The sequence below is a fragment of the Gracilinanus agilis genome, chromosome 1, assembly GCF_016433145.1.
Source record: "Gracilinanus agilis isolate LMUSP501 chromosome 1, AgileGrace, whole genome shotgun sequence".
NCBI classification, from domain to species: Eukaryota; Metazoa; Chordata; class Mammalia; order Didelphimorphia; family Didelphidae; genus Gracilinanus; species Gracilinanus agilis.
In genome coordinates, this window is record NC_058130.1 from 644,875,363 (window position 1) to 644,901,395 (window position 26,033).

Consider the following 26,033-nt stretch of genomic DNA (forward strand, 5'->3'; position numbering starts at 1 on the left):
TATGGACCAGAAGAGAAGTATAATAGTTTATATTGACAAATGATATGAAAATTTTAAAACAATTTAGAATATTTGAGTAACCAGACAGTATTCACAACAATTATATATATGCATACATATATATATATATATATTAGCACTGAGCAAAGAAAGAAATTTGTTTTAGCTATAATTTAGAGGAAGAAACATTTTTTCTGAAAAATAATATCTGTAATTTGGACATGATGAGACATCTAATTTTAATGAAAATGATTCACAGAAAACACTGTCTTGTACCTTACTGATTACATTTTTATGTACACAAGTACAGTTCTTATTTCACTTATATTCCTTTTTGTTCAATTTAAAAATTCATTTTAATGAAAACAAGATTTTTAAAATTTAAAATGATAGATTTTTCATTTCTTGTATTTTCTGCTAAAATAAGTATTTTTATTTGTTGGAGAGATGTAATGTTGACTTGATTTTGAGCAGAAAGCTTAACATTGATTCCTAGCAAAATTCTAAAACAAATTATTAAATATATGATTAGTGACCATCTGGAAAAAGAAATGGTTATTCCCAGAAGTCAGCCTGGTTTCATTAAGAACTGGTCATTCGAGAATAACTTCATTTTGGGGGGTTGTTGTCACTAAGCTCTTACATTAGGGAGTGTTGTAGATAAAGTTCATTTAGGCTTTATAAAAATAGACAAAAGTTTTTCATGCTGTTCAAGTGGGAAAAATAGACTATTACTAGCTCAATCAGTAGTTGTCAATCTTTTTTGTCTTAGAACACTTTTATAATTTTAAAAATTATTGAGAATTCCAAGGAACTTTTTTATGTGGGTTATATCTATTAACATTTACTGTATTAGAAATTAAAACATCTTGGTATTTTTGTAAAAAAAAATGTTTACCTTAAAGAACCCCTGAAAAGGTCTCAGGGGATCAGCAAAGATCTCTAAACCACATTTGGAGAACTAATGAAGTAGTGAATTGTACAATTTAAATGCTTTATAACTACTCAAATAGTCTGACTTGAAGTGTACTTCATATAGTTTGCCATCAACTTTAAAAAGTATATAATAGATTTCTCTAATTCCAAGGATCCCAACTTGTCTCTCACTTTTTAACTTTTTTATAACATTGACTTGGATAAAGGAATATATAACATAATTATCAAAATTGATAATGACAGAATTCTGAGAGGGACAGTTAATACTAGATGGCTGAATCGTGATCTAAAAATATATTGGAAGGATGAAGTTCTGGGCTAAATAAAAAAGATTAAATTCTGACCAAACATGTGATTTCATTGGCTTGGAGAACTTCCAATGGTAAAATTTCATTATAAATGCATATCGACACCTGCTCTGGGACTTCTAGTCTTGCCAGGAGCATTAAAAGATGTAGTGACTTGCCCAGGGTCCCATAACCAGTGTGTACCAGACATAAAACTTGAGCCCAAGTATTCTTATCTCTTGAAACTCTCTATCCATTTTACTTCCTCTATAGTTTAAATTTAATTCAGATAAATATAAAGCATTACATTTGGATTCAAATAATCAACTTTAAAAATACAGAATAGGAAATACATGATTAGACAGCAATTTGTTTAAAAAATATGTGAGGTATTTTTGAGGACTGGAAGTTCTGTATATATGTGGCCTTCATCTGATAACATAGCCAAAAAAGCTAAGGTGACCTGGGGCTGTAGTTAGAGAGGAATAGCTTCCAGAGATAAACAGATAATAGTTTTCCTGTACTATTTCCTTTGCACACCATATCTATAGTATTGTGTGCAGTTCTAGTTGCAGTGGTAGAATTGAGAAAGATATTGTTTGTAGGAGGATGAAGGATGATGAAGAACTTTGAATCTATGACATAAATGGATGTGTGGCACCAAAAAGAGAAGACTTTTAAGGGGCATGATTGACGGCTTCAAGAAGGATTAGACTTGTTCTCTTTAGCACCATAAGAAACAGAAGTAATGCATAGAAGTTGTAAAGAAGCAGATTTAGGCTCGATGCGAAGTGAAACTTTCTAACATTTAGGGCTATCCAAAAGTAGATCCCCTTAGTTTTCAGTAGCCTTGATGCATAATGATCACTTAATGGGTATGTTTTAGTAGTGAATCTTTTTCAGGTATACATAGGATTAGTTTGACACTGAGGTGCTTTTCAGACCGAAAATTCTGACTGTTTTATTTTTCATTTAAGACTTTGAGCTTCCAGTATTAAGTTCATAGAGTTAAGCTTTTTATAATTGGTAGGCATCATGAAATGTTTTTCCATGTGAAGAGAGTAGATAGAACTACTACTTATAAATATAGTTTAGAGGGTGTTTCCAACACTCAGAAGTACTGTGGACTACATTTGTCCTGCAGGCTACGTATTTGGCATTCGGTTTTCATTGGTCCTCTTTGTAGATATAATTTCATTGGTGTATATTTAAAAAAACACCAAGATGGTCTGTAAATATGGCAAAACTGAGGGATAATCAGTGGATGGTTCAGATGCTCCCCTAATATACTCACAATGTCATGAGAACTCAAAGATGCCCCCCAGCATGTTAGATGTTGGATGTACCTTTCTTTATAGATTAATGGTATTACAGGAATAAGAGTTTACATAGTTGGTCAGCTATAGAGATTCTGCGAACTATACCATTGGAAGGAGGATCCACATCTATAGGATTATAGATCTGTTTGAAAATTTAATTTTAAGAGTCAATGTCCTATCAACTAGAGCTGTTAAAAAATACAGTTGAATTCCTTAAGGGATAATAATTTTTCTCATCAATAGAAATCTTCACATAAAGACTAGAAGACAACTTTTAAAATATATTATAGACAGAATTCATGACTGGACCTCCAAATTTGCTTCCAGTTCTATAATTATAAAATGTAATTATCCTGTGATTAAAAACAATTTCATCTGTTTGAACTATCCCACTTTGCAACGTAACATTTCATTTGCACCATACAAAAATTATGCCCATATTTCAATCTAAGGCAATAGGTATAGAAGTATAGTAATATTTATGACAAATATCATAGCTATTTATTACAAGTGGCTTGATAGTTTGGTTCTGAAAATTTGCTAGATTAGACAAACTGCATCAGTATTAATAGATAGAGTGAACTTCTGGGGATAAGTCATTTAAATCATTAATGGATAGCTTTTATATAGTGCTTTAAGGTTTGCAAAAGCACTTTAAAAACATTTTATCATTTAAAACTTACCAGAATCCTGAGAAGTAGGAGCTAATATTATCCTCATTTAACATATGGGGAAACTGAGATAGACAGGTTAAGTAGTTTGCCTATGGTCACACAGCTGGATAGGTGAGTTTGGATTTGAACTCATCTTCCTGACCAAATCCAGTGCTCTATCTACTGCACTCTATCTTGCTGTCCTAGAAGACTAAGACAGTCATCTTTAAACCTCTTATAACTTAGCAGCCACCCATAAAAATCTTTAGAAGTATAAGTAAAGACTTTTTTTTCAGGCCCATGGACCTATAGAAAGAGTTTAGAACAAGGAAAGATTATAGGATCAGTTGCAGAGTTGGAAGGAACCTTATAGTTTATTCAAAACATTTCATTTTATTTCACAGGTTAGGAAAAGGAAATGAAGTTAAGTAAAAGGTTAATGGCAGAACCAGAAATTAAATTCAAATCTGATACCAAATATGATGTTATCTTGTCATTTTAAAAATTCTTTTGAAATAAAAAAATTATTGATTAATTGGAATTAAGGAAAAAAGGGGCTCAGCCACAGTTTGGTTCCCCTATACCCAAGAGTACCCTAATTAGATTCTAAATTAGTTGAGGTACCTAAATACCTTTCCAAATTCAATAACCAATTAAGTATAACTTAAATATTTTCTAATATATATTTCAGACAGGAGAAGATGACTAATTTTGAAGACAAAATCCGAGAAGGGTATCAGTAAGGAATAATAGGAATATACCCCATTTCTTACTTTCTATCAATATACGAGGGACCTATCCATTCAATTCATTAGATGTTAGTAACTTAAAAGACGGATTATACGCGGTTTTTAGGAAGTAGGTGCAGAGGGAAAGAAAAAGCATGTATTTTTTCTCATAAGCCCTTGCTATCAGTGAGGTAGCATGAATTCAAGTTCAGAGAGGAAAGGTAGTAGAAGCAGGAAACTAATACATCAGCAAGTGCTAGGAACATTAGTTGTATTAGATTGCAAACTTCATGAAATTAGGGGAGTATATTTTACATAAATTGAGTCTTTCTCACTGTCAAATATAGTTTTCTTTTCAAAAAGGCCATAATAAATCTATTGAGTTTAAATAAAGAGTTGGATTATAAGGTATTGGGGATTTGGAGCATTACAAAGGCTTTGACTGATAGATATTTTATTTTAATCTATGGAAGATATTTTAAAACAAAATTTTATGAATCATTTTTACATGATTACTATGAATCAGTTTTACATCTATCAAAATCAGTATTTTACATCTATCAAAATCAGTATTTAAAAAAATACTTTTCCAGATGCATATGAAATTCTTTTAAGTTTTTAAATAAGTAAAATAAATAATAATCTCTTATCTTGATTTCTATGAAATTGATTCCATCACTATTCTAACTTTGCTAATTAAGGTCACTCATTTTAAGGGTTATTTTCTATCAGCTTTATAGTGTATTTATATAACTATTTCTCCCATGTAATTGTAGAATAATCTGGAAGTGATATTTTCTTAATGCCACATGTTAATCCATCATATTGACAGTTCTAGTTCACTGAAAGCAACTATAAAAAAGTATTTCTTCAAGAATGATAAAAATGTCTCGAGAAATTAGATGAAAATTGATCTATGCAAAGCTTCAAAGTTTAGCAATAAAAGCATAATACCTTGGATACAATAGGACACATACATAAAAATTATTTTACTAATGTAAAATCTAAAGTCTCTTTAAACATAGGGATCAATTTTATTCTATATTTGCATTCTGACAATGAGATTATTAAAAATCAGATTTTTCTCAAACAATAAAGTGAGGTTAAAAAAATTAAATCAATTTTGGGCAAATGTAATTTTCTTTAAAATTCTGAAAGTTATTAAGAGAACCTTTCTTACAAATATTATATATGAACTATTATTTACTCCCACCTAAGTTTTTGAAGGGAAAAAACAACTTCACGTTATATTGTCAATAATTTACAAAGTACTGCCATCTAAGTAAATCAAGTACTTAGAATGGTTTTACATGCATTGTTGTACATACTGTCTATTATAAATAGCAAAATACTATACAATAACAAATATTAAATCCACTATATTTTGGAGCCATAATGTGAATTAAAGAGGCAGTATTATTTAGTGAATAGAGAGCTGGCCTTAGAGTCAGAGGGTAAAAACACCTTAGGAGTTTAAAAAACAATAAAAACAAAAGTAACATAAGAGGAACTAGAAGGGGATTTCTTCCTGACAGTGCATTGAGGGATAAAGATGAAGCTATAATTTAATAAGAGAACTGGTCATGAAATAACAGGCCTGAAATACTGTGATCTAAATATCACAACTTATGTAATACAGTTGAAACAGTATTCAAAAAGGGGGAATCAAATTCAGTGGTAGGAGGGGATTCCACTGAAAAGCACCATAATGGAGTGAGATATATTTTGTAATGGGAGATTGATACCTTACATTGTTCATATCTTCAAATATTTCATGCTCAGATAGAAAACTACCCTAGGGGATTATTGTGCCCCCACGGACAGCATCCTGACTTAGGAAATGGGGAACAAGAACTTGTGAGAGGCAACAGACATTCAGAAGGGTAGAAGTGTATGGACTCATTGAGGAGAATTCATTGTAAATGGGAAAGAAAACCAATATAAACCTTGTCATCAGCAAAAATATGGAATATTTAAAATGAGATAGTGGTACAAATAGCTCCTGCAGGAGTAGAAAACTCTAAAAATGAGAGATAATAGAATAAAAAGTGGAAAGGGGCAAGATATTCAAGGGAATAATAGACTTTTTAAAGAAGAAACACAAAGTACTATCATAACCTTTTATTTAAAATGAATAGAAACTATCCAAAGTATAAGACTATTCTAAAAATACAGGTAATGTTCTAAATGACTGAAGACCAAATAGAGTTTTTAATCCAATCTTGGAAAAAGAAATAAAAATATACGTTTAATAATTATTAAGCCAGATCAGAATACAGGGAAGAGAACTTCTGGTTCTGATTGATTCAGTGGACAATTCTAGAAAATTGTTTAATGAATAGTTATGGATGCAGCTAGATGACTCAGTGGGTTGAGAACCAAACCTAGAGATGGGAGGTCCTGGGTTCAAATCTGGTCTTATATACTTCCTAACTTTGTAATCCTGGGCAAGTCACTTGACCCTAATTGCATAGCCCTTACCACTTCTATCTTGGAACAAATACACAGCATTGATTCTAAGACAGAAGGTAAAGGGGTGTGTGTGTGTGTGTGTGTGTGTGTGTGTGTGTGTGTGTGTGTGTGTGTGTGTGTGTATTATATTATGTATATATAATATATTGCATATATTATATATTCATATATATAATAGTTATTATGTATAAAACAGACATAATTCTCAAGAACTGAGAAAGAAAATAGTTTGACTCCTTTTATATGAAAATATTATATTATTAATTAAATTAGGGAATAATAAAGCAAAGCAGCATTATGAAACACAATCATTAATATAAATTCAGTTAAAAAAATAGTACTATCATTCCATAGCAGTCCATCCAAGAAAACATTCATTATGACTAGATTGGATTCATACAAGTAATACAAGGATGGTCCAACTTCAAGAAACAAACAACATTAAAATAGCTCTGATTCCAGGGCAGGCACTCAATAAATTTTTGTTAACTTGACTTAAGTAGAAACTTGAATATCCCAGTAGTTGTAGTTTAGTCAAGAACCTTTTACAATGTATAACACTCATGTATGGTAAAAGTCATTTAAGGTATAGGCATACCATAGAAAGTATATTATCTAAAACTAAAAGCATGTATCATATTCAGTGAGTTCATTTTCCCAATAAATAACAGGGGCAAAGAATGCATTTGTTCCCCCTGTTATTTAACACTGTTAAGAAATCCTAAGCAATGAGATGAAAGAAAGGAAATAAAGGCATAATAGGCAAAGAAATTAAATCAACCATATTTGGTGGTGATATCATGGTTTACTTAGAACATCCTATGGAATCATAAAAGATAGTAATTGAGACAATACCTTTAGCAAAGTGACAGACTACAAAATAAATCCATAAAAATTGATAGCATTTTATATAATAATAAAAATAAATATTAATGAACAATGTTAAGAAAAACATATTAAAAATAAATATAAAATGTACAAAGTATTTGGGGATTCAACTGCTGGGACACAAAATAGATTCATTTGTAAAAATCTTCCTTAAAGAATAAAAAAAAACCAACTTAAATAACTGGGGAAATGTTTAGTGCTCATGGATGAGCTTTGTGGAAATAATTTAAAAAATGACAATTCTCCAATATATTACAGTTTTAATTATATACTAATATAAATACCAAATGGATTCTTTTCATAACTTGATAAAATAATAGATTTCATGTAGAAATCTTAAAGATCTAAAATAGCAAGGGAAATAATAGGAAGAAAAGGTAGAAATGAAGGGGAATAACACTTCCAGAAATATGTTACAAAGCAGCAATCATAAAAACCATTTGACATCTAGTTTTCTTTTCAATAAGGTATTCTTTTATTTTTCTTACTTTTCAGTTTCTGTTACTTTAACTCATGTGTTGTGAGCTGAGGTTTATTCAGAAATTTTGTGGAGACTTGGCCATTTTCAATCTCACATCATAGCACTGCTGCTTGGCTTGAAATTTTGCTCTCTTATTGAAAAGAAAATTAGAGGCGTCCTTAAGTGACTGGCAAAAATCCACTATTGGCATGTAATCATCAATATTTGTAATGAACCTATATTCATAACTTTCTAGGGGCTATTCTAATTCTGTCGTGGGAACAGACCTATGTTTTGTTTATTTCTTCCTCTTGAATTCTTCAATTAAAAAAATGCTAAGATCAAAGAAGCTATCCAGAAACTTTCTATTTTTATCCTCTCAAAAGGTGTATACATGTACAAGAAAATGTGGAGTTGGTTATTCCCTGTTTATTTTTTTTATTTTCTTTTGTGTCTTGATTGTGTTATTCCTTTTGATCTCCTTTGATGCTGAATATTATTATAGAGTACTGGATAACTATAGTATTTTATTTTAGTGGGAGAATATATTTTAAAATTCAGTTACCTTATTCTATATATTTATCATTTATATAATATTCAAAGGTTTGCAGAATGCTTTAAGTAAATTAAATGATTTAATTCTCTTTTTTTTAAATATAATGGCATTTAAAAATTGATAGAATATGGTAAGTGTAATAAAACATGCAACAATTGTGTTTCTTCAGTTTCAGGATGATTTTATTTATTATATCTATTATAAATTTATTATTTATTATATTTGTTTATTATTTATTTATTATTAAAATTGCCATTTTTATAATAATACTGTGACATTAAAATATGGCATATTCATTATAAACAAAAAATTGATTTTTTTAAATTTACATATTACAAATTAGCATATATGAGAATTTATTTTTATTATACCTATTCATATGATTTGAGGGGAAGGCATTGAAAGAGATTTGTGTAAAAAGTATAAATTATTTGAGTAGAGTTGTAATTTTTAAAGAAATCGTTTTCCTCTAAAGTGCCATTTTATGAATCTACTTAATATTAGTATTCTGCATGAAGTTGTCTGCATTACTTTTTGTTTAAAATAGTTATTTTATAATTAATATTAACTTGTTTGCTTATAGAAATATCATCTATAGGGTACCATAATTGATATCATATCTTACTATTACTTTCAGATTGTTGTTACTCAATCTCACTACTCTGCTCTCTGATTCAGTTCAAGTCATGCTGCAGTGCCTTGCTCCACCTCAATGATCCTATGCCAATTCATTTCCCTCCCTCTTCAAAACCCAACTTATAACTCTTTTAATGTTTTGATAGAACTAATGATGCTGGTATATAACTCCATTTAGTCATCATATATTAGTAGGTTTTATCCCTCTACATTTTAAAAATCTATATAGTTGTTACTAACTCAATAGATTAACAAAGATTAAAAAAATTAGATCCCTGACAGATTTTTACTTAAAGATATTGTATAATAAAAATTGACTTAAATATCAATGTAATGTCTTTTAAGTGTTAAAGTTAGCTAATATAAATATAATACAAAAAAACTTCATACTAATCATCTAATTTCTCATGATAGAAACGTTCTATAAATATCCTTACTTTTTATGGAGTCTTTTTCCTCATTTTTTCCCCTTTTACATTATTTGGAATTGCATACATGATAGAAAGAGTTTGTTGAGGATATGATTTAATTTCAAGTTAATATGGATTTGTACCTGTGTAATATAACAAGCCATATCATAATGAGATTCTCATTTTGTGGTTTTAAACCCAAATTTCCTATAAGTGGTATTGTTAATACATTGAATTGTTGTACTATTGACACTAAAAAGCTTACAGCACATGACTTTCCACAAAGATTAAATTCTTTGATATGGTTTTATGTGTAAGCAAACAGATCTCATCATACGAAAAGCAATATGCCATTGACATATAACAATCTTTTCAGGTTATCCTGTATTTGATTTGAGTGTAGTATATTGATAAAATTTGTGGCTGACACAAATTGAATAGTTTTTTATTTTATTTTAATGTGAATCACATAGTCATGAATTCATGCATAAACATGTGACTTTCAGACTTAGGTACTCTGAAAGGCTGTGTTGCTTTTTCATAACCATAATTTGATTCCTTAAGTAGAACTTTTAGATTTCATAAATATATTCTGACTATGCCAAATGACTTTTGATAACTTTGTTTCTATACTGATTACACTACTTTAGCAACTTGGAAAATAATGCATATATAGTTCTATTCTTCCCCAGTCCACATTTGGAAGATGCTAGGGAAAGGACTGTGCTATCGCTGAATTGTTTGAAACTGTAGATAATGATTCACAAAATTGAGTTCAGGAGCAAATACTAGATCAGTTATTGTCCTTGATCATGCCTAAGCAACTTGTATTGCCTTCAGAAAATTTTTTGATATTTAGTTGAAGGCAGAACGTGGCTCATTATATGCTCTTCAGAAGCTTAAGGTTGCTCAAAGATGTTGGAAAAAAAAAAGGTTGCTCCTTTATGTGCTCCATAACTTTTAATAGTGACTTTTCTCAAAATCAGTTTGATGCATCATAACTTAACAAAAAGAAGAAGGGCTAAAGGTCAACTGAGCTGCTTTTTGACTAACATTACAGGAATTGTGAAGCAGCAGATAGACAGCCATATCACAGATCCAGATCAACAGAACAACGGCCTGTCCTAGAGCGGACCACCTCCCGCTCCAGATCCACTGAACGTCCTGATACAAACCTCATGAGGTCGATGCCTTCATTAATGACTGGAAGATCTGCCCCTCCTTCACCTGCCTTATCGAGGTGAAAGACAAATCAATCAGACTAACCTCCCTTTTGCCCCTTCAACACACCATTTTATTTTCCCAGTGGCTAATTGGTATCTCTTATCATCTTTGGCTGATCACCAGTAGCAATAGATACTAACCCCTTCAGTGTAAACACACTATTTATATTCAGTGGATATAATAGTGTGTAGCTGCCATTGTAATTTGTTTATTAACTGTTCGACTACATTTGTTTTGTGATTTCTCATTTATCAGGAGTCCTGGGTAATTTCCCATATAAAGCACATCATAACCATCATGTTCTTCTCCTACAGAATGAGAAATTGTTTGTGTTCATTAGACATCGCTTATGGAGTAGTCATCATAATAACATCAAATGAAACAATTTTTAAAACTTTTCTTACACTGATACGAATTTTATGTATTAACTACTATTTTTCAGACTACATTTTAAAATTGTTCATTGTTTTACTCTAAGTTGCTGAATTATTTTACAAATGAAATCTATTTCGTATGAGCCTCCACATCTGTTTGACCAAAAAAAAAAGGGAAAGTTAGAATAAATTTGGAGACAGGTAGGAAGAAAAATAAAACATCTCCACATTTTTGAGGTATAGAATTCTCCTTTCATCTAGTTTGGATGTTAATTTTGTAAAAGTAATTCCATTATTTTTGCTGTACTAGTTTGTGTGCATGTAAGTGTGTATGTATACATATCAACACACAAATATATTAACATCTTGTGGTATTTAGATATTGCTCATTATTTTATTCTTTTCCTTTTAGATAGTGCTTTCTCTTTTTAATCAATAGCTAAAGCTCTTTAAATTAATATTAATACAGGTATCATATGTACCAAATTCTTTTTAAAAATTTCATGTTCATTTAGTATGAGCATTAATGCTATGTATTTTTTCCAATATTTGTTGTAGGTCTCATCCTCGTACTGGGTCTGTCCAAACAAGCCCATCGAGTACTCCAGTGGCAGGACGTAGGGGACGACAGCTCCCACAGCTCCCGCCAAAGGGGACTTTGGAGAGAAGTAAGTTTTATTTCAAATTATGTCATTTAGGAAATGCCATTGGATTCTGAGGTGAATAAAGATTTCTTTACCCTTTTGCATTAATTTTTAAATGTTATTTATCATTGTTTATGTTTATATTACTAAGTGATGCATTATTTTGGCAAAATGTTTTCACTTATCATAGGCTATACAGGTTTTCCTATTTAGATCATTTTGAAAAATGTTAATGCATCAAAAATATTAAAAAGACAAATGTGGATAGTATTCTTAAGGGATGAGTTGAATGGTAGTTTTGTTGCTATGAATAAATTTGAATACTTGTTGTTAGTTACAAGAAGTAACTAGTCAAATCAATTTTCATACAACTGCAAAGGACGATTAGCTGATGCACAACTATGGTGATCCTTCCCAAAACTGGAGTATCATAAAAAGGTAATAATTAATATTAGAATAAAATGCATGTTGTACTGATATTTTAATGATATCATATTTTGGCATAAGAACATTTTAATGATATCATATTTTGGCATAAGAACATTTTAATGATATCATATTTTGGCATAAGAATATTTATACACACATATATATATATACATAGTACCTACATACCATGAATTCTTTTTTAAAAGACGTTTTTGGAAATAGAATATAATAATAAAACATCTTTACTTATTTATGTTATTAAATAATTTTGAAATCTTCATTTGTTTAGTGGATATGACTTGCAAAATATATTGAAATGCCCATATACATTTTTTTCTTTTTGAGAAGATACATACTGTGACTCTATATATTTCTGTTGTTTTTAACCCCTGTGCTTTGGTTCCCTTTTTTGTTTTGTTTTTGTTTTATTTTCCCTAGACAATGGAGACAAGGAGATAGAACCTTATGAAGGTCTGTACATAAAGGAGGGTTTGTTTTGTGCTGAAAGCCTTTTTGGGGGGCTATGTAAGCAAAAATAAACCCAACTGCAATTGATGTTCCTTCATTGTAAAGATTTTTATTAGTTTAGTAAAATTATTTTTATCACTTATAGTCAAGTAGTTTTCATTTTTACTAATACTAACAGGGTAAAATGTGTTTTCTCTAATAAATTTTACTTTGAGAATTTCACACTTAGAATAAGACTTTAACCAAAGATATCAATTGCAGTCTGTGTTTATGTCATTGAGGGTCTTTATTTTCTTCAAATGTATCTGTCATCAATATTTGATTTAGTATTTATGATACTATTTCAGTTACCAAACTTGGATTTAAAAACAAAACTTAAAAAAATTACCTTAGCATATATTTTCTGCATTATTTTTAATGATGCACATAAATGTCGAGCAATCATAGAAAAGTTAAATTTTATGTGAATATTTTATCAGTATTGTATTATAATATGAAAAAGATGGACTTGTTAGAAATGAGTGAAATTTATTTATGTAAATAGTATCATCTCTATGTTGTACATCTTGGGAAATAAAAGGAAAACATCTTAATAATTAAAGAGAGACTGAAGATAACATTTTACTTAACACTTCTTGAAAGGAGATTACAGGTCTTTGAAAACAGGTGTTACAGGTGATTGAAAAGTGCCACTAGAAGGAATAATTTTACTTAGGGAATATTTTTAGGGTTTTCAATTTTACCTTGGTAACTTATAAAGACATGTATAATTGTAAATATGAGTATATTGTATCTGAAAAACATTTATGTACTAGTTTGTAATTTTGTTGTAGTTAAATGATTTTTAATGGTTACTTCTAAGTAGATCCTGTGGCTATTAATGTTAGTTCTCTTATGACTAGTGGTCTGTTATTAATTATGGACATTATAACAAAAATAAGTTGTGTACAAATGAGAGGTAGTCTTATATGTGCTATATTTGAAATCAGTGGACTTGGATTCAAATATTGGCTTTGCTACCTATATGACTGGGTAATTCTGTCGAGTTTTCTGTACCCTTATCTGTAAAGTAAAGGTGATGTACAAAATGTTTTTAAGTATAAGATATAATTCCTCTGGACCTAAAAGTAAAAACTTTTAAAAAGTCCTTTCTGGGGGTAGCTAGATGGCTCAGTGGATTGAGAGCCAGACCTTGAGTTAGGAGGTTCTGGGTTCAAATTTGGCCTTGGACACTGTCTAGCAGCATGACCCTGGTCAAGTCACCTAATCCCTATTGCCTACCCCTTAGCACTCTTCTGCTTTGGAACAAATACAGATTATTTTGAGCGGGGTGCCGCTAGATGGTGAAGATGCAGCTTCAGGTGCTGGGCTTGAAGTGAGGAAGGCTCGTCTTCTTGCGTTCAAATCTCTTCTCAGACATTTACTAGCATTAAGACCCTGGTCAAGTCACTTAACACTGTTTACTTCAGTTCTTTATCTGTAAAATGAGCAGGAGAGTGAAATGGCAAACTACATCAGTATCTTTGCCAAGAAAACCCAAAATTGGGTCACAAAGAACTGTACATGACTTAAATGACTCAACAAAAAACAAATTTGTTTTTTATTAATTAGTGGCATATTATTGGGAAGATGAGTTCAGATCTGACCTCCAACATTTATTAGAAGTTTGATCCTAGGAAAATCACTTAGCCTCTATTTGCTTCAGTTTCCTCATCTATAAAATGGGGATGATAATAGCACTTTACCTCTCTTGGTTGTTGTGAGGATAAAGTGAGATAATAATTGAAAAACACTTAACAGTATACCTGGCAAATAGTGTGACCTATACAGCTTTGGTAATCGTCACCATCATCATTATCAATATCATATAGAAAACCATCTCCTTTTTGTTGCACTTTATCATAGAGGTTTACTTTGAAATCTCATATTCAGTTGTCTTCTAATGGAGTTTCCCTGTATACTATACATCTATCAAATAGAATTTAAATTACTACGATATCTCCTAGGGTATCACTTGCATTCAAAAATATTAAAACTTAAAGAATGAATTTCATTATCCATATACTAGTGATATTTTTATAGAAATAATTGATTTCGAATTGAATAGAACCTAATTTTAATTGCATATCATTAGTGGGGAAACCATTTGTATTTCCACAGATGTATTCCTAATATACTTGAGACTCATTACACTTCAAGTTACAAATCTAAATAATTTCATAATATGAAAAAAATCTTTAATGACAAACATCATTTTGAAGTAAGTTTTCTTTCTATGGATCCCCAAACCCCGCAGATGGAGTGTTCTCAGTCATTTATCCTGGCATACTTAGAAAAAGCACCTTTCTGAATTCCTTTAAGTAATTACAGTTGTACTACATTGCTCTAATATTAGATATATATGAGACTAGTGTAGACACCTAGAGTCAAGTATTATTTCTTAAAGTGGACAAGGGAATAAAAAGAAGACTTTAATCAATGCCATTCTCTATTTCCATTCATGATACATGAGGTAGGAGGTAATGAGGTAGGAGAAAGCCCTGAATACAAATCATTTTTCTTAGCTTTTCCTCTGTCGGTCAGTGAAATAAAAAAGGAGTTCTTCTCTACCCACAGAAAAACTAAGTTTTCTTTGGAAATAGTTGCTACTATTTCATACCTTTCTGTAGGTTTAACTACTCATAACACATTCCTGCCTTTAAATAAAGTATTTGAATATGAACTAATTTATGCTGCTTCAGAATAAACATCGCCAGTATACATCCAAATTGTGAGTAATAGAAAATTAAGAAGGTAACTAATGAATTTCTGTTCCATGATATCTAATATCTATAAATCACCTCAAGATATTATGTTTAAAAATATAATCTCATTTATTCCTACTACAGTTTTGTAAAGTAATGCTGATTTTGTTGTTCTCTTTTTATATATGACAAAGCCATAGCCCAGAGGGGGTAAGAAATTTGCTCATAGTCAAACAACAGTGTCAGAGTTAGAATGAGAAATCAAGTCTTTGACCTCTGCATTCAGAATCCTTTTTGCTACACCACACTCCTTGGTAATAAAGGGTTTTTTTTTTTGTTTTTGGCCAAAATGAAATAGTCACTGCACTCAAGGAGCTTACAATCCTTAGTGAAAACACAGAATGCATAGATAAGTAAATACCAGTATATAACATTATATATATAAACTAATTTCAGGTAGCTTGAAAATATAATAACAACTGAGATCATAATTGTCGTAGGTACAGAAAGTACTTTAAATTTTAATACATGTATTGTGCCTTATATTTAGAAATTTTGAAAGATCTGTGCACAATTTATCATAGAACATAAGTTCTTGGAAGGCAGAAGTTGTTTCATTTTTTGTTTATGCCTCCAGTAGTACAGTATCTAGCACAAAGTAGGTGCTTAATAAATGTTGAATTAATTTCAGTTTCTTCAACATCAGTACTCCTTCTGCTAACACTGTCTCCTTTTCTTTCTCAAGTCTTTTCATAACTTTTTCCTAAAAGATCTATTCAAATCATTTAGGCCTTCCTTTTGTTCTTAAATATCTTGGGCAGTCAATCTATCATTTCTCAATCTACATACATGATTCAGTTCAACTCAAATTCAGCAAACATTTTTAAGTACTCACTATGTACCAATGAAGAGACAACATGAAATAGTCCCTGCCCTCAAGAAGCTTATAACTCATGAAGTTGTAAGGAAGATAAAGATATGAGTACATATATCAGTATGTAAAATTTTCAAAGGTCATTTCCAGAGGGAAAGAAGATCAACAACTCAGCTCATAAATAGCCTTATGTAGGAGTTGACAAATCTTAAAATATATTTCTAATTAATAAATTGTATTGAAATAAAATAATGTTCCTCAGTTAAAGTTTAGTGGGCCATTAATTTTTATGCTAATTCAGTTCTAAAAATTTCATTCTCCCTGAGTATTTTACCATTTGAAAGTAACACTATAACTAAAATTTAAAGTCATATGAGTTAAAATTCAATAACTTGTACACAAGGTAAAGGCCATTTAAATTTAAATGAATCACCAAGTCAATAAACATTTATGAAACACCTATTATGTAAAAGGCTCTGTACTGTGCTTAGCATTGGAGTCAGAAAGAAAGAGGAAAGGCATTGCCTACTCTCAAGGAATTCGTGGTCTAAGGGGAGAAACAATATGCTCAAGCTCTATGCCAAACAACATATGTTTCAAGATAAACTGGAAATAATCGACAGATATAGTACTATAATATAATTTAGGAAAGGCCTTCTAAAGAAGAAAGAATTTTAGCAGGGACTTGGCGAAAACCTGGAAAGCCAGGAGGGAGAAATAGAAGGGGAGAGCATTCTAGCCATGAGGGATAGCCACAGAAAATCACCATAATTGAGAGTTGGAGTTTCTTATTTGAGGAATAACAAGGAGACCACTGTCACTGGATCTCACAAAGTTTGAAGACTAGGAATCTATAATGTATAAGACTGGTCATGTGGAAGGGGCAGGATATGAAGAGCTTTTATGACAAATAGAGGATTTTATACTTGCGCCTAGAGGTGGTAGGGAACCACTGGTATTTACTGAGAGATTTGAAGGAGGAGTACAATGATATGGCCAAATGTACTTTAGGAAGATTATTTTGACAGCTGAGTGGAAGACAAGCTGGAATGGGAAGGGACTTGTGCCAATCAGAACAACCAGCAGGTTCCTGCAGGAGTCCAGGTATGAAGTAATAATGTCCTGTATAGATAATGGCACTGTCTGAGGAAGAAAAAAGTGTCAAGAAACTAAAATTGACAGTCCTTGGCAACAATTAGATTAGTAGGAGTCTGTGTGAGGAGGGTGGTGAGAGTAAGGAAGCAAGAATAAGGAAGGTTAATGCTGGGTTAGATCAAGGATCTTTTCCCCCCAGAATTTAGATTCTCATATCCAGCAGTAAAGGATTTATTTATTTGAGGGTTGGTAGTGGTCAGTGGGGTGAGTACAGCAAAGTAAGGTCAAATAATTATTCTTCATATATGCAATTAGCTACTTTCTGTATTACCATTATTTGTTTAAACAATTTGGATATTGTTAATTCACTTGTTCTCTTATTTTGATGAGGGTTTTTCTTTTCAGTTGTTTCAGTAAATGAATGTAGAGATTTCTTTCCACGTCCCCTCCCAGTTATTTCAGAAATCATGTTCTTTATAAGGCACTTAAATTAGGTTATTCAATCCCTGTTAGAATCAGGCTGAGGTGTTTAAAGTTGTAGAAAGCATATAATTACTTTTTTTGTATGACTATGGTCAAACAAGCATTTATAAAGTGAATGCATTAAATTGTGTTAAAAGTACTGTGTTAAATTCTGGCACTACAAAGAAAGCAAAAAGCAAACAAAAACATTTCTTTCATTTATTTCCCATTTTTGATTCTCAATTACTTATTTAAACATACCACAAAAGCCTCATTCTTCTAAAGCATAAGCATTTCTTATGATGAAGAAAAAGAATTAGTAAGTACTAAATAAACATGATGCAAGTGCCAAATAACAAACACCATAACATGTTGTACCAAAAGTTTCAGTGCAGTTTTAAGCTCTTAAAGTTTAACTACACTAAGACTTTTGGAATATCCTGTGTTTTAATAGTCAAATTAGTTGATAAACATTTATTATGCTTCTACCATGGGCCAAGTAGTTAAATCACTAAGCATTTATTAAGTATCTACTATATGCCAAATATTGTGCTAATTATTGGGGATACAACAAAAGGCAAAAAAAATCCCTTTCTTAAAGAGCTCATAAATTAATGAAAGAGAAAACAGGCAAACAATTATCTACAAACAAGATACGTTAGGTATACTATATATAACTATGTATAAACAAGATAAATTAGAGATAATCAACATAAGGAAAAACTTTCTGCAGACAGTAGAGGTTTTTAAATTTTATTTGTTTTTATATTAAAATACCCAATAAAACTCCCTTCCTTCCTCTTCTTCCTACTAAAGAAAGCATTATTTGACAAAAGATATATGTGAGTGTATATATATATACATACATATATATACACTCCACTTATTTCTGTTTATCATTTCTTTTTCTGCATGTAGACCTGTATATGTCATTCCCTAAACAATACTTCTTTTCTTGCATATAATGTACTTTTGGTTCTGCTCATTTCATTCTTCATAATTGAATTTGAAGGAAGTGAGGGAAGCCAGAAGATGAGGGCAAACATTCCAGAAAAGGACAGCCAGTGATACCGTACAGAATTTTGGAATATTTGTGTGAACAAAAATAAGATGATCAGGGTAACAGGTTCACAAAGTACTTGAAAGGAGCAGAGTGTCAGAAAACTATAAAGAGGACAGGGTATAAAGAGCTTTAGAAGCCAAACAAGATTTTATGGTTAATCTTGGAGTTGCTAGGGAGCCCCTGGAGTTTGTTAAATAGTCAGGTGGCATGGTTTCACTTGCATTTTCAGAAGATGACAGCAGAATGGAAGATGGAATAGAATGAAAGGCTACTAAAGACAGGTAGACCAACCTGTGAACTGTTCCAGTAATTTGTCAGGTGATGAGGTTCTATATCACGATGGTAGCAGCACGACAGTACAGAAAATGACTTAAAGAAGAAATGTTATGAAGAATTGACAGGGCTTTGGTACCTGATTGAATGAAAGAAATGAGAGAGAATGAGGAGTCAAAGACGGATACATAGGTTGTGAGTCGAGGTGCCTATAAGAATGATCATAGGGGCAGCTGGGTAGCTCAGTGGATTTAGAGACAGGAGGTCCTAGGTTCAAATCCGGCCTCAGATACTTCCCAGCTGTGTGACCCTGGGCAAGTCACTTGACCCCCATTGCCCACCCTTTCCACTCTTCCACCTAGGAGCCAATACACAGAAGTTAAGGGTTTTTAAAAAAAGAATGATCATACACTTACTATAATAGGGAAGTTAAGAAGAGGAAAAAGTAAAGGGAAGAAGAAAATCAGTTTAATGTTGGACATGTTGAGTCTAAGATAATGATAAGACACCTAGTTTGTTATATGATCAATAATAATCGCTAATAATAAAAGCTAATATTTCTGTAGCAATTACTATGCACCCAGTATTATACTAAATAACTTTAAAATGTACATTAGATTTGTTTCCATTTTGCTTTAACTCTATGTTCTTCATTACAAATAGATACCCTAAATTTACAATACTAATGTGCACTTAATTATATGGGAAAACCAAATCAACATTTTCATTTACTTTTAAACTAGCAATTAATTTTGTTTCATATTTCCAGTTGCAGTTATTTTGAAACTCATTTTTTAAAATTTGGCATTTTAAAGAAACTTCATATGTTTAAGGAATGATGGTATATTTGTGAATGAATGAAACCAACTGAAAAGGCTAGAAAACTATATTGATCTTCCTTGTTTTTGGCCATCAACCACCTGCCTGTTGATGAATATAAATATTCCATTTTCAAAGCAATAATACCTCCCTCTATCTGCTTCATATCAGAATTTTTTGATGTTAAATGAAGAATAGTAATGTCTTGTGTTCACCTCAAAGAAAAGAAAGATAGACTTCTTCCTACTAGGGTTGTGTGTGTGTTTGTGTGTGTGTGTGTTCAGTTTAACTACATGTATGTTTTCTCTCATTCTTTGTTTTCACTAATGTAAATGCAGAACTTAATGAAGAAAAGGATGTAGAAGAGCAGGGTGCAAAAAAGCAAGGAGAAGCAGTCAAGGCAGGTCTGTTTGACTATTATTTAAATGAGTGCTTTAGCTCTGTTTTAACTCAATTTCAAACAAGAGTTTTCACTCAAGATTTAAAAACAGTAAAAATTCAACAATAACATAGGTTACTTTTCCAAATAAAATTAGATATTTCATGTAACATGATATTTTTAGAAAACTAGTTCTATAATTAATAACCTTTTCCATACATATTTAATTAATCTGAATTACATAACATTTTCCTTCATTTTTATCCCAAATTGACATTAATTTACATGCTTCAATATTTCAGTGTGTCTATTTAATCAGTGTAGGTATTACATTGATTTTAAGATTGCAAAATATATCCTTGTGTGATTTTTATCCATATCCTCTCATCAATCATGCAAAGTAGATCTATCCACATGCTTATAGGTCTTCTCTCAGATCAATGGATATCACAGTAGTAGTTTTTCATGTTATCCCCCATTGTTACTGCATTTTAGACCCATCTTCATTTCTTATTATTCTTAGTGATGATTATAACAAATCTAAAAAAATAGAATATACTTATTTTTCTTTTTACCAAAGATTTTCATTACTTTAAGTATTAGAGACTATCAAGTTCCCCAGGAGCTTTCCTTTCCTAGTTTTTAAACTGTTTATATATATATATATATAAACATGTAAATGTTTATAAAATAGCAAAGAGAAATTACTAACTCTTGCCCCAATTTAATGTCCAGAAAAAGGTTACATGGAAGATAAGTGACAAATTTAGAATCACAGCCCTGGGTTTCAAATCCTAGCTCTGACACAATAAATTGCTGTGACCTTGAGCAAGTCACTAAACCTCTCAGCCTTAGTTTTCTTAAATGAGATTTGTGAATTGAATCAAGGAATCTATAAGAACCCCCTCAACTCTGAATTTGTGATGCAAAATTCTTTGAATATTTGTGATCCACTATACTATTTCCCAACTTACCTTTTCCTAATGTTTAAAACCAAATTAGAGGAATTCTAATTTGTTAATTTTATTAAAGTAATGAATTTAAAAATTAGGAATTGATATATTTTGTCCTCATTCCCTGAATTAATCCCTGATAGGATAATGTACACCTAGGAAATTTGCATAAAATATTCTAGCCATTAAAGTATTACTAAATCCATTAACATGATAATACACTAAGTGGAGTACATTCAGAGTAAATTAATTTGATTTTTCTATTCTTAGTCATCTCTAGCATAGTTTTGCCAATGTTCTATCAGATCCATAAAAATGAAACATTTAATAAAATGTAAGGTTTTACATAATTAAATAATAATATTAGATGCTTCTAAGATTTATCTTAACTGCCATTTCCACTTGGATTTGAATTACTAATTTTCACATTCACTTTTTGAACAATGCAGATGTAATTATAAAAAAGAATTTCATTAAGCCATTCTATATAATTTCTGCATTCTATATAATTTCATGCATATTGGTCTATTATGATATACAGTCTCCTCTACAATTGTATGAGTACTATGCTGTTTTCTACCTGTGGTTTCACAGGTAAAGTCTTTTTCATAGTGTACATACCTTGATATTTCAGACCTCAATCTATTATTAATTATAATTGTTTGTTTTTAATGTCACAAAGATGAGGAAAATCATCAGTCATCAGTTAATGGGGAAGAAGGCAAGTTTTTTTTTTGCTTTATAATTATAGTGTGTTTATCCTTTCTCTGTGCTAATTATCTCAAATATCAGGAAAACACTATTCTTATTGTCTTATGGAATGTCATGGTCATTAACTTAGTTTTACTAAGTTGTACACTCAAGGTCTTCCTGTTTTTTTTTGGGACTTTGTTTTCTGATTTCTTCTGTGCTGTAATACCTTAAACAAAATGCACAGATTTTCTTTCATAAAGTCATCGTTTGTGTTCTTAGTTTGATGGTGAAGTCATTAATGGTCAAAAACTAATCAGCTCCATTGTTTATTTTTAATTTTATAAAGATGAGGACAGAGAGCAAAGTCCATCAGTGAATGAAAGAAAAGGCAAGTTTGTACCTTAATTAATAATTACCTTGGAAATTAAACCTTTCAAATAATAATTAGTAATATAAAAGAACTTCAGGCTTCCAAAGTAAGTTAATAAAGGAACTTCATTTAGGTTTAGATTTTCTTTTTCTCTACCACTTGCCTGTACAAGTGTCTGTTTTTGTGTGTGAAAGGTCAAACTCAATGCATGGATTGGTTTTCTTAGCATGTGGAGTCATTTTGTGGTGGCATTTTTAGTTTATATTAGCATTATTGATGACTTTACATATTAATCACATGTCTGCTTTTGATGTTATAAAGATAATGAGGAAAATCAGTCAAGTCTACCTGTTAATGGGAAAAAAGGCAAGTGTTTGATTGTCATTGGTGACTTTTTGTGTCTATACTCTGCATATTAATATTTATGCCTGTGACTAATTTTACTTTTTAAGCAATAGTAAAGGTTTAATGTTCGTAAGTTATTGTGTTGTTTGTCTAAAATTCAAGTCATTTCCCTAATCTAATATGTAGATCATATTTCTTGCTTTTGTCATGTTTCTGATCAGAACATTCTTTAAAAAAAATCTCATTTTGAAATGATCAGTTTTTTAATTAATGGAACGCAACTGAAAAGATTAAAAAAGTATTTAGACAAGCATTTTGATTAATATTAAAAGTAAGGAAAAATAACTGTATTATTCATGAAAGGAAATCATATTTTAGAGAATATAGTTGCTTAGTGATCATGACAGTTTTCCAAGATTTAGAAAAATAGTATATTTATAATCTCACTCGTTATAAAATGAGGTATTTACAAAACATTTTAAATTGCTGTTTTTAATATAAATTTTTATTACTGAATTATAATTGAGATAGAAACACAAAATAAAATTAACTCTATAGTACAGAAAATTTTGATTAAGCCTCCATTTGTTTTCCTTTATGTTATTTTTATTTTTAATACTAAATTTGAGGAAAGTCCAGCTAAATTAATTTAGTAGTTAATGTAAATATTTGGGAGTAACTTTTGTGATAATTGTCAACATTCCAATTATATGGTACATATTTGCTCACTTTGGTGGAAGTTTTCTAAATCTTTGATCTTATGGTAGAGGAAACTTTTGATGTAGTATTCATTATGTAATCCATCAACTCATCTGTACTTTATTGTCTTAGAGAGAATTTTCTAAGACACTAAGAATTTGAGTTATAATGTATATGATCATACAAAGGAAGGACTTAAATCAGAACTTTCTTATTCTAAGCCCATCACTGTTATGATGCTCCTTATATGTATCCCAGATTAAATTTGGATCAAGATTTAGTAGGCTTATTTGGTCTTTGGTTTTGCATATTTGTTATCTTAAATATACTCTTCTCCCTGAGGTTATCAATGACCTTTTGATGGCTGAATCTCTTTACATTTTCTCAGCCCTTATCATCCATGATTTCTACCTTTATTACTAGAAATGCACTCTTCTTGGCTCACATGACAGTGTTTTTCTTGTGTTCTTTCTTCTGTTATGATAATTTCTTAGCTTATTTTGATTAACCATCCCCATCTCTTTAGTGTAAATGCTACCAGGGTACTATTAGCAGCTCCCCTTTCCCTTCTATAGTTTCTCTCTTAATAAGCTAATCTGTCCTTATGGTTTCAACTATTATTTCTCTACATCTTACTCTTTAACTTATATATTCTCCCATTCTGCCTTCTGAACTACAGTTTGGTTTTGCTACTTGTGCCTTCCCTATCTCTTCTTAGATGTTCTGAAGTTACTTCTATGCTATTTGTCCAACATGGAATTCATTACATTTTGACCTTAATCTTGCTCCTTTAGCTGTTATTTCTTTTGAATGTATCACTACATTACCTTGGCTCATAACCCTAGATTGTGGTATTATTTTATTTCCTTCTATTCTCTAATCCCTTATAACCATTCATTTGCTAAATCTTATCATTTATTCCTTGATGATTTTGTCTGTAAGCATTTATTAAGTCCCTTTTATATGCCAGGTACTGTACTACGTATTGGGATACAAAGACAGAAATGTAAGTCCTTGCCATCAGCAAACATTACATCCTGTAAAGAGAAAAACACATACAAATAAATTGTCAAAGTTGTTATTATTCAGTTGAAAGACCTAGGTGTATGAATCCTAGCTCAAATATATATGTTTGATATAAAGGATAGAGTATTGGAGTTGGAGCCAGAAATCCTTTCTCTAACACTTACTATGAAAATATGGACAATCACAAAACTACTCAGAAGCATACGTCATTTCCTCCCCCTCTTAAGTGGGAATAATATCTATATTATCTATCTTACAAGATTTTTGTGAAGGTCAAATGAGATACATACTTTAAAGTTTTATAAATATCTAAGATTATAATTATCTTTAATGAAATAGTCCAGTTACTTTGGATGTGTCACAATCTTTTAGTACTTTAAGCAACTAAGAATATAAGATTCAAAGAAGGTGATGGCATATTTTTGCAGAGGGAGTTCTCTATATCAGTGAAATCACATATCTAGTTCCTTACTCTGATTTCATAATTCACATACTATACTTCAAAACTGTTGGGAGCCAATTTCTCAGTATTCTTGAGATCTAGGCATTGAATATTATAGAGTTTAGAAGCTTAACACCACAAAATTAAACACAATTTTGCTTGGAGACATATTTAAAGGTAGTTTTCATTTGAAATGAAAAGCCTAATGAGCCATTCCTACCTGTCAAATAAGCTATTTCACAAGCTTAAATTACCTAAAGCCACTGTGTCACTTGTATAATGTGCAAATTACATAACCAGAGAATACTTTCTTTTCACAGTAGCATAGCTTTTTCTAAATTAAGAAGTCTGCCAAGGAAAAATCATCTATTATCAAACCAAGTACTGATTGTTAGATTTTAAGCATCACTAGAGAAGGAACATATCATTTCTCTACTTTGCATTTGTGACTCCTCTACCATGGTAACTTTCACCAATTTTCTTTTTTGGAACTAATTTCTCATTTCATATTATGCTTCTTTAGACTTTTTATTTCACTTCTCTTTCCCATAATTATTCTTTTCCTTTTTCCCTTTTCATACACCAAAATTTCCCAAATCTCAAGTGGCAGACCAAACTTTGTGAGGAAATAAACAAACATTATTGTTCCTCTCTTCCCATTCTCTATGGTAAGGTGGAAAGTCAGAGGACTTGTATTCAAAGCCTACCTTGGATGCACACTACCTGTATGACATTGAACAACTTACTTAATTCTCCTATGTGTTAGTTATGTTAGCTGTAAAGTGATTCTCTTAAATTACATGGCCTTAGTGGTCCCTTGTAGTTCTAAATCTCTGAACTTATGAATCATTTTGGCTCTTGCCTGAGGTAGCTAAATTTTAGTCTATGTAGGTTGCAGTCATCAAATGCTCATCATCTAAATAACTCATGACTGCAATCCACCTGAAAAACATCTCTTTGATTCAGATTTCTTGTGCGTAAAATAAGATTAATTTTTATTTGCTCCATAGAAATCAAAAGAGATTAATATTTTAAAGCATAAAAAGCATAAAACATTGTGAAAATACAAAGTATTATTGTTATTGTTATAGATTGTTCCTAATGTAATAGCAATATGTTATCATTATGATAGAACTCTGGGCTTAGATGAAAAGCAGTTGTTTTAAAATTATTTAAGTATACAATTTATTTGCCTATTTGAAAAGCAAATTTAATTCTGTAGATATTCCTCATGTGGTTAAAAATGAGAACTGGGCTATAATTATAGGAAGTATCAAATCTAGATTAAATATTTATTTACATACAGTCTTGT

General features: G+C 30.9%; 1 protein-coding gene across 15 annotated transcripts in view; it reads left to right on the plus strand.

Moving 5' to 3' along the window:
- The window catches only part of RIMS2 (regulating synaptic membrane exocytosis 2), a 505,770-nt gene that overhangs the window by 227,082 nt on the left and 252,655 nt on the right, over positions 1-26,033 (plus strand). For 7 of the 15 annotated variants that reach the window (XM_044658242.1, XM_044658232.1, XM_044658241.1 and 4 more), the window contains 2 exons: positions 10,406-10,585; positions 11,502-11,611. In XM_044658242.1, the coding sequence (XP_044514177.1) occupies positions 10,406-10,585; positions 11,502-11,611 (290 nt within the window). Of the gene's footprint in view, positions 1-10,405; positions 10,586-11,501; positions 11,612-12,454; positions 12,488-26,033 lie in introns of all 15 variants that reach the window. The other 8 variants (XM_044658240.1, XM_044658233.1, XM_044658235.1 and 5 more) reach the window with 3 other exon arrangements.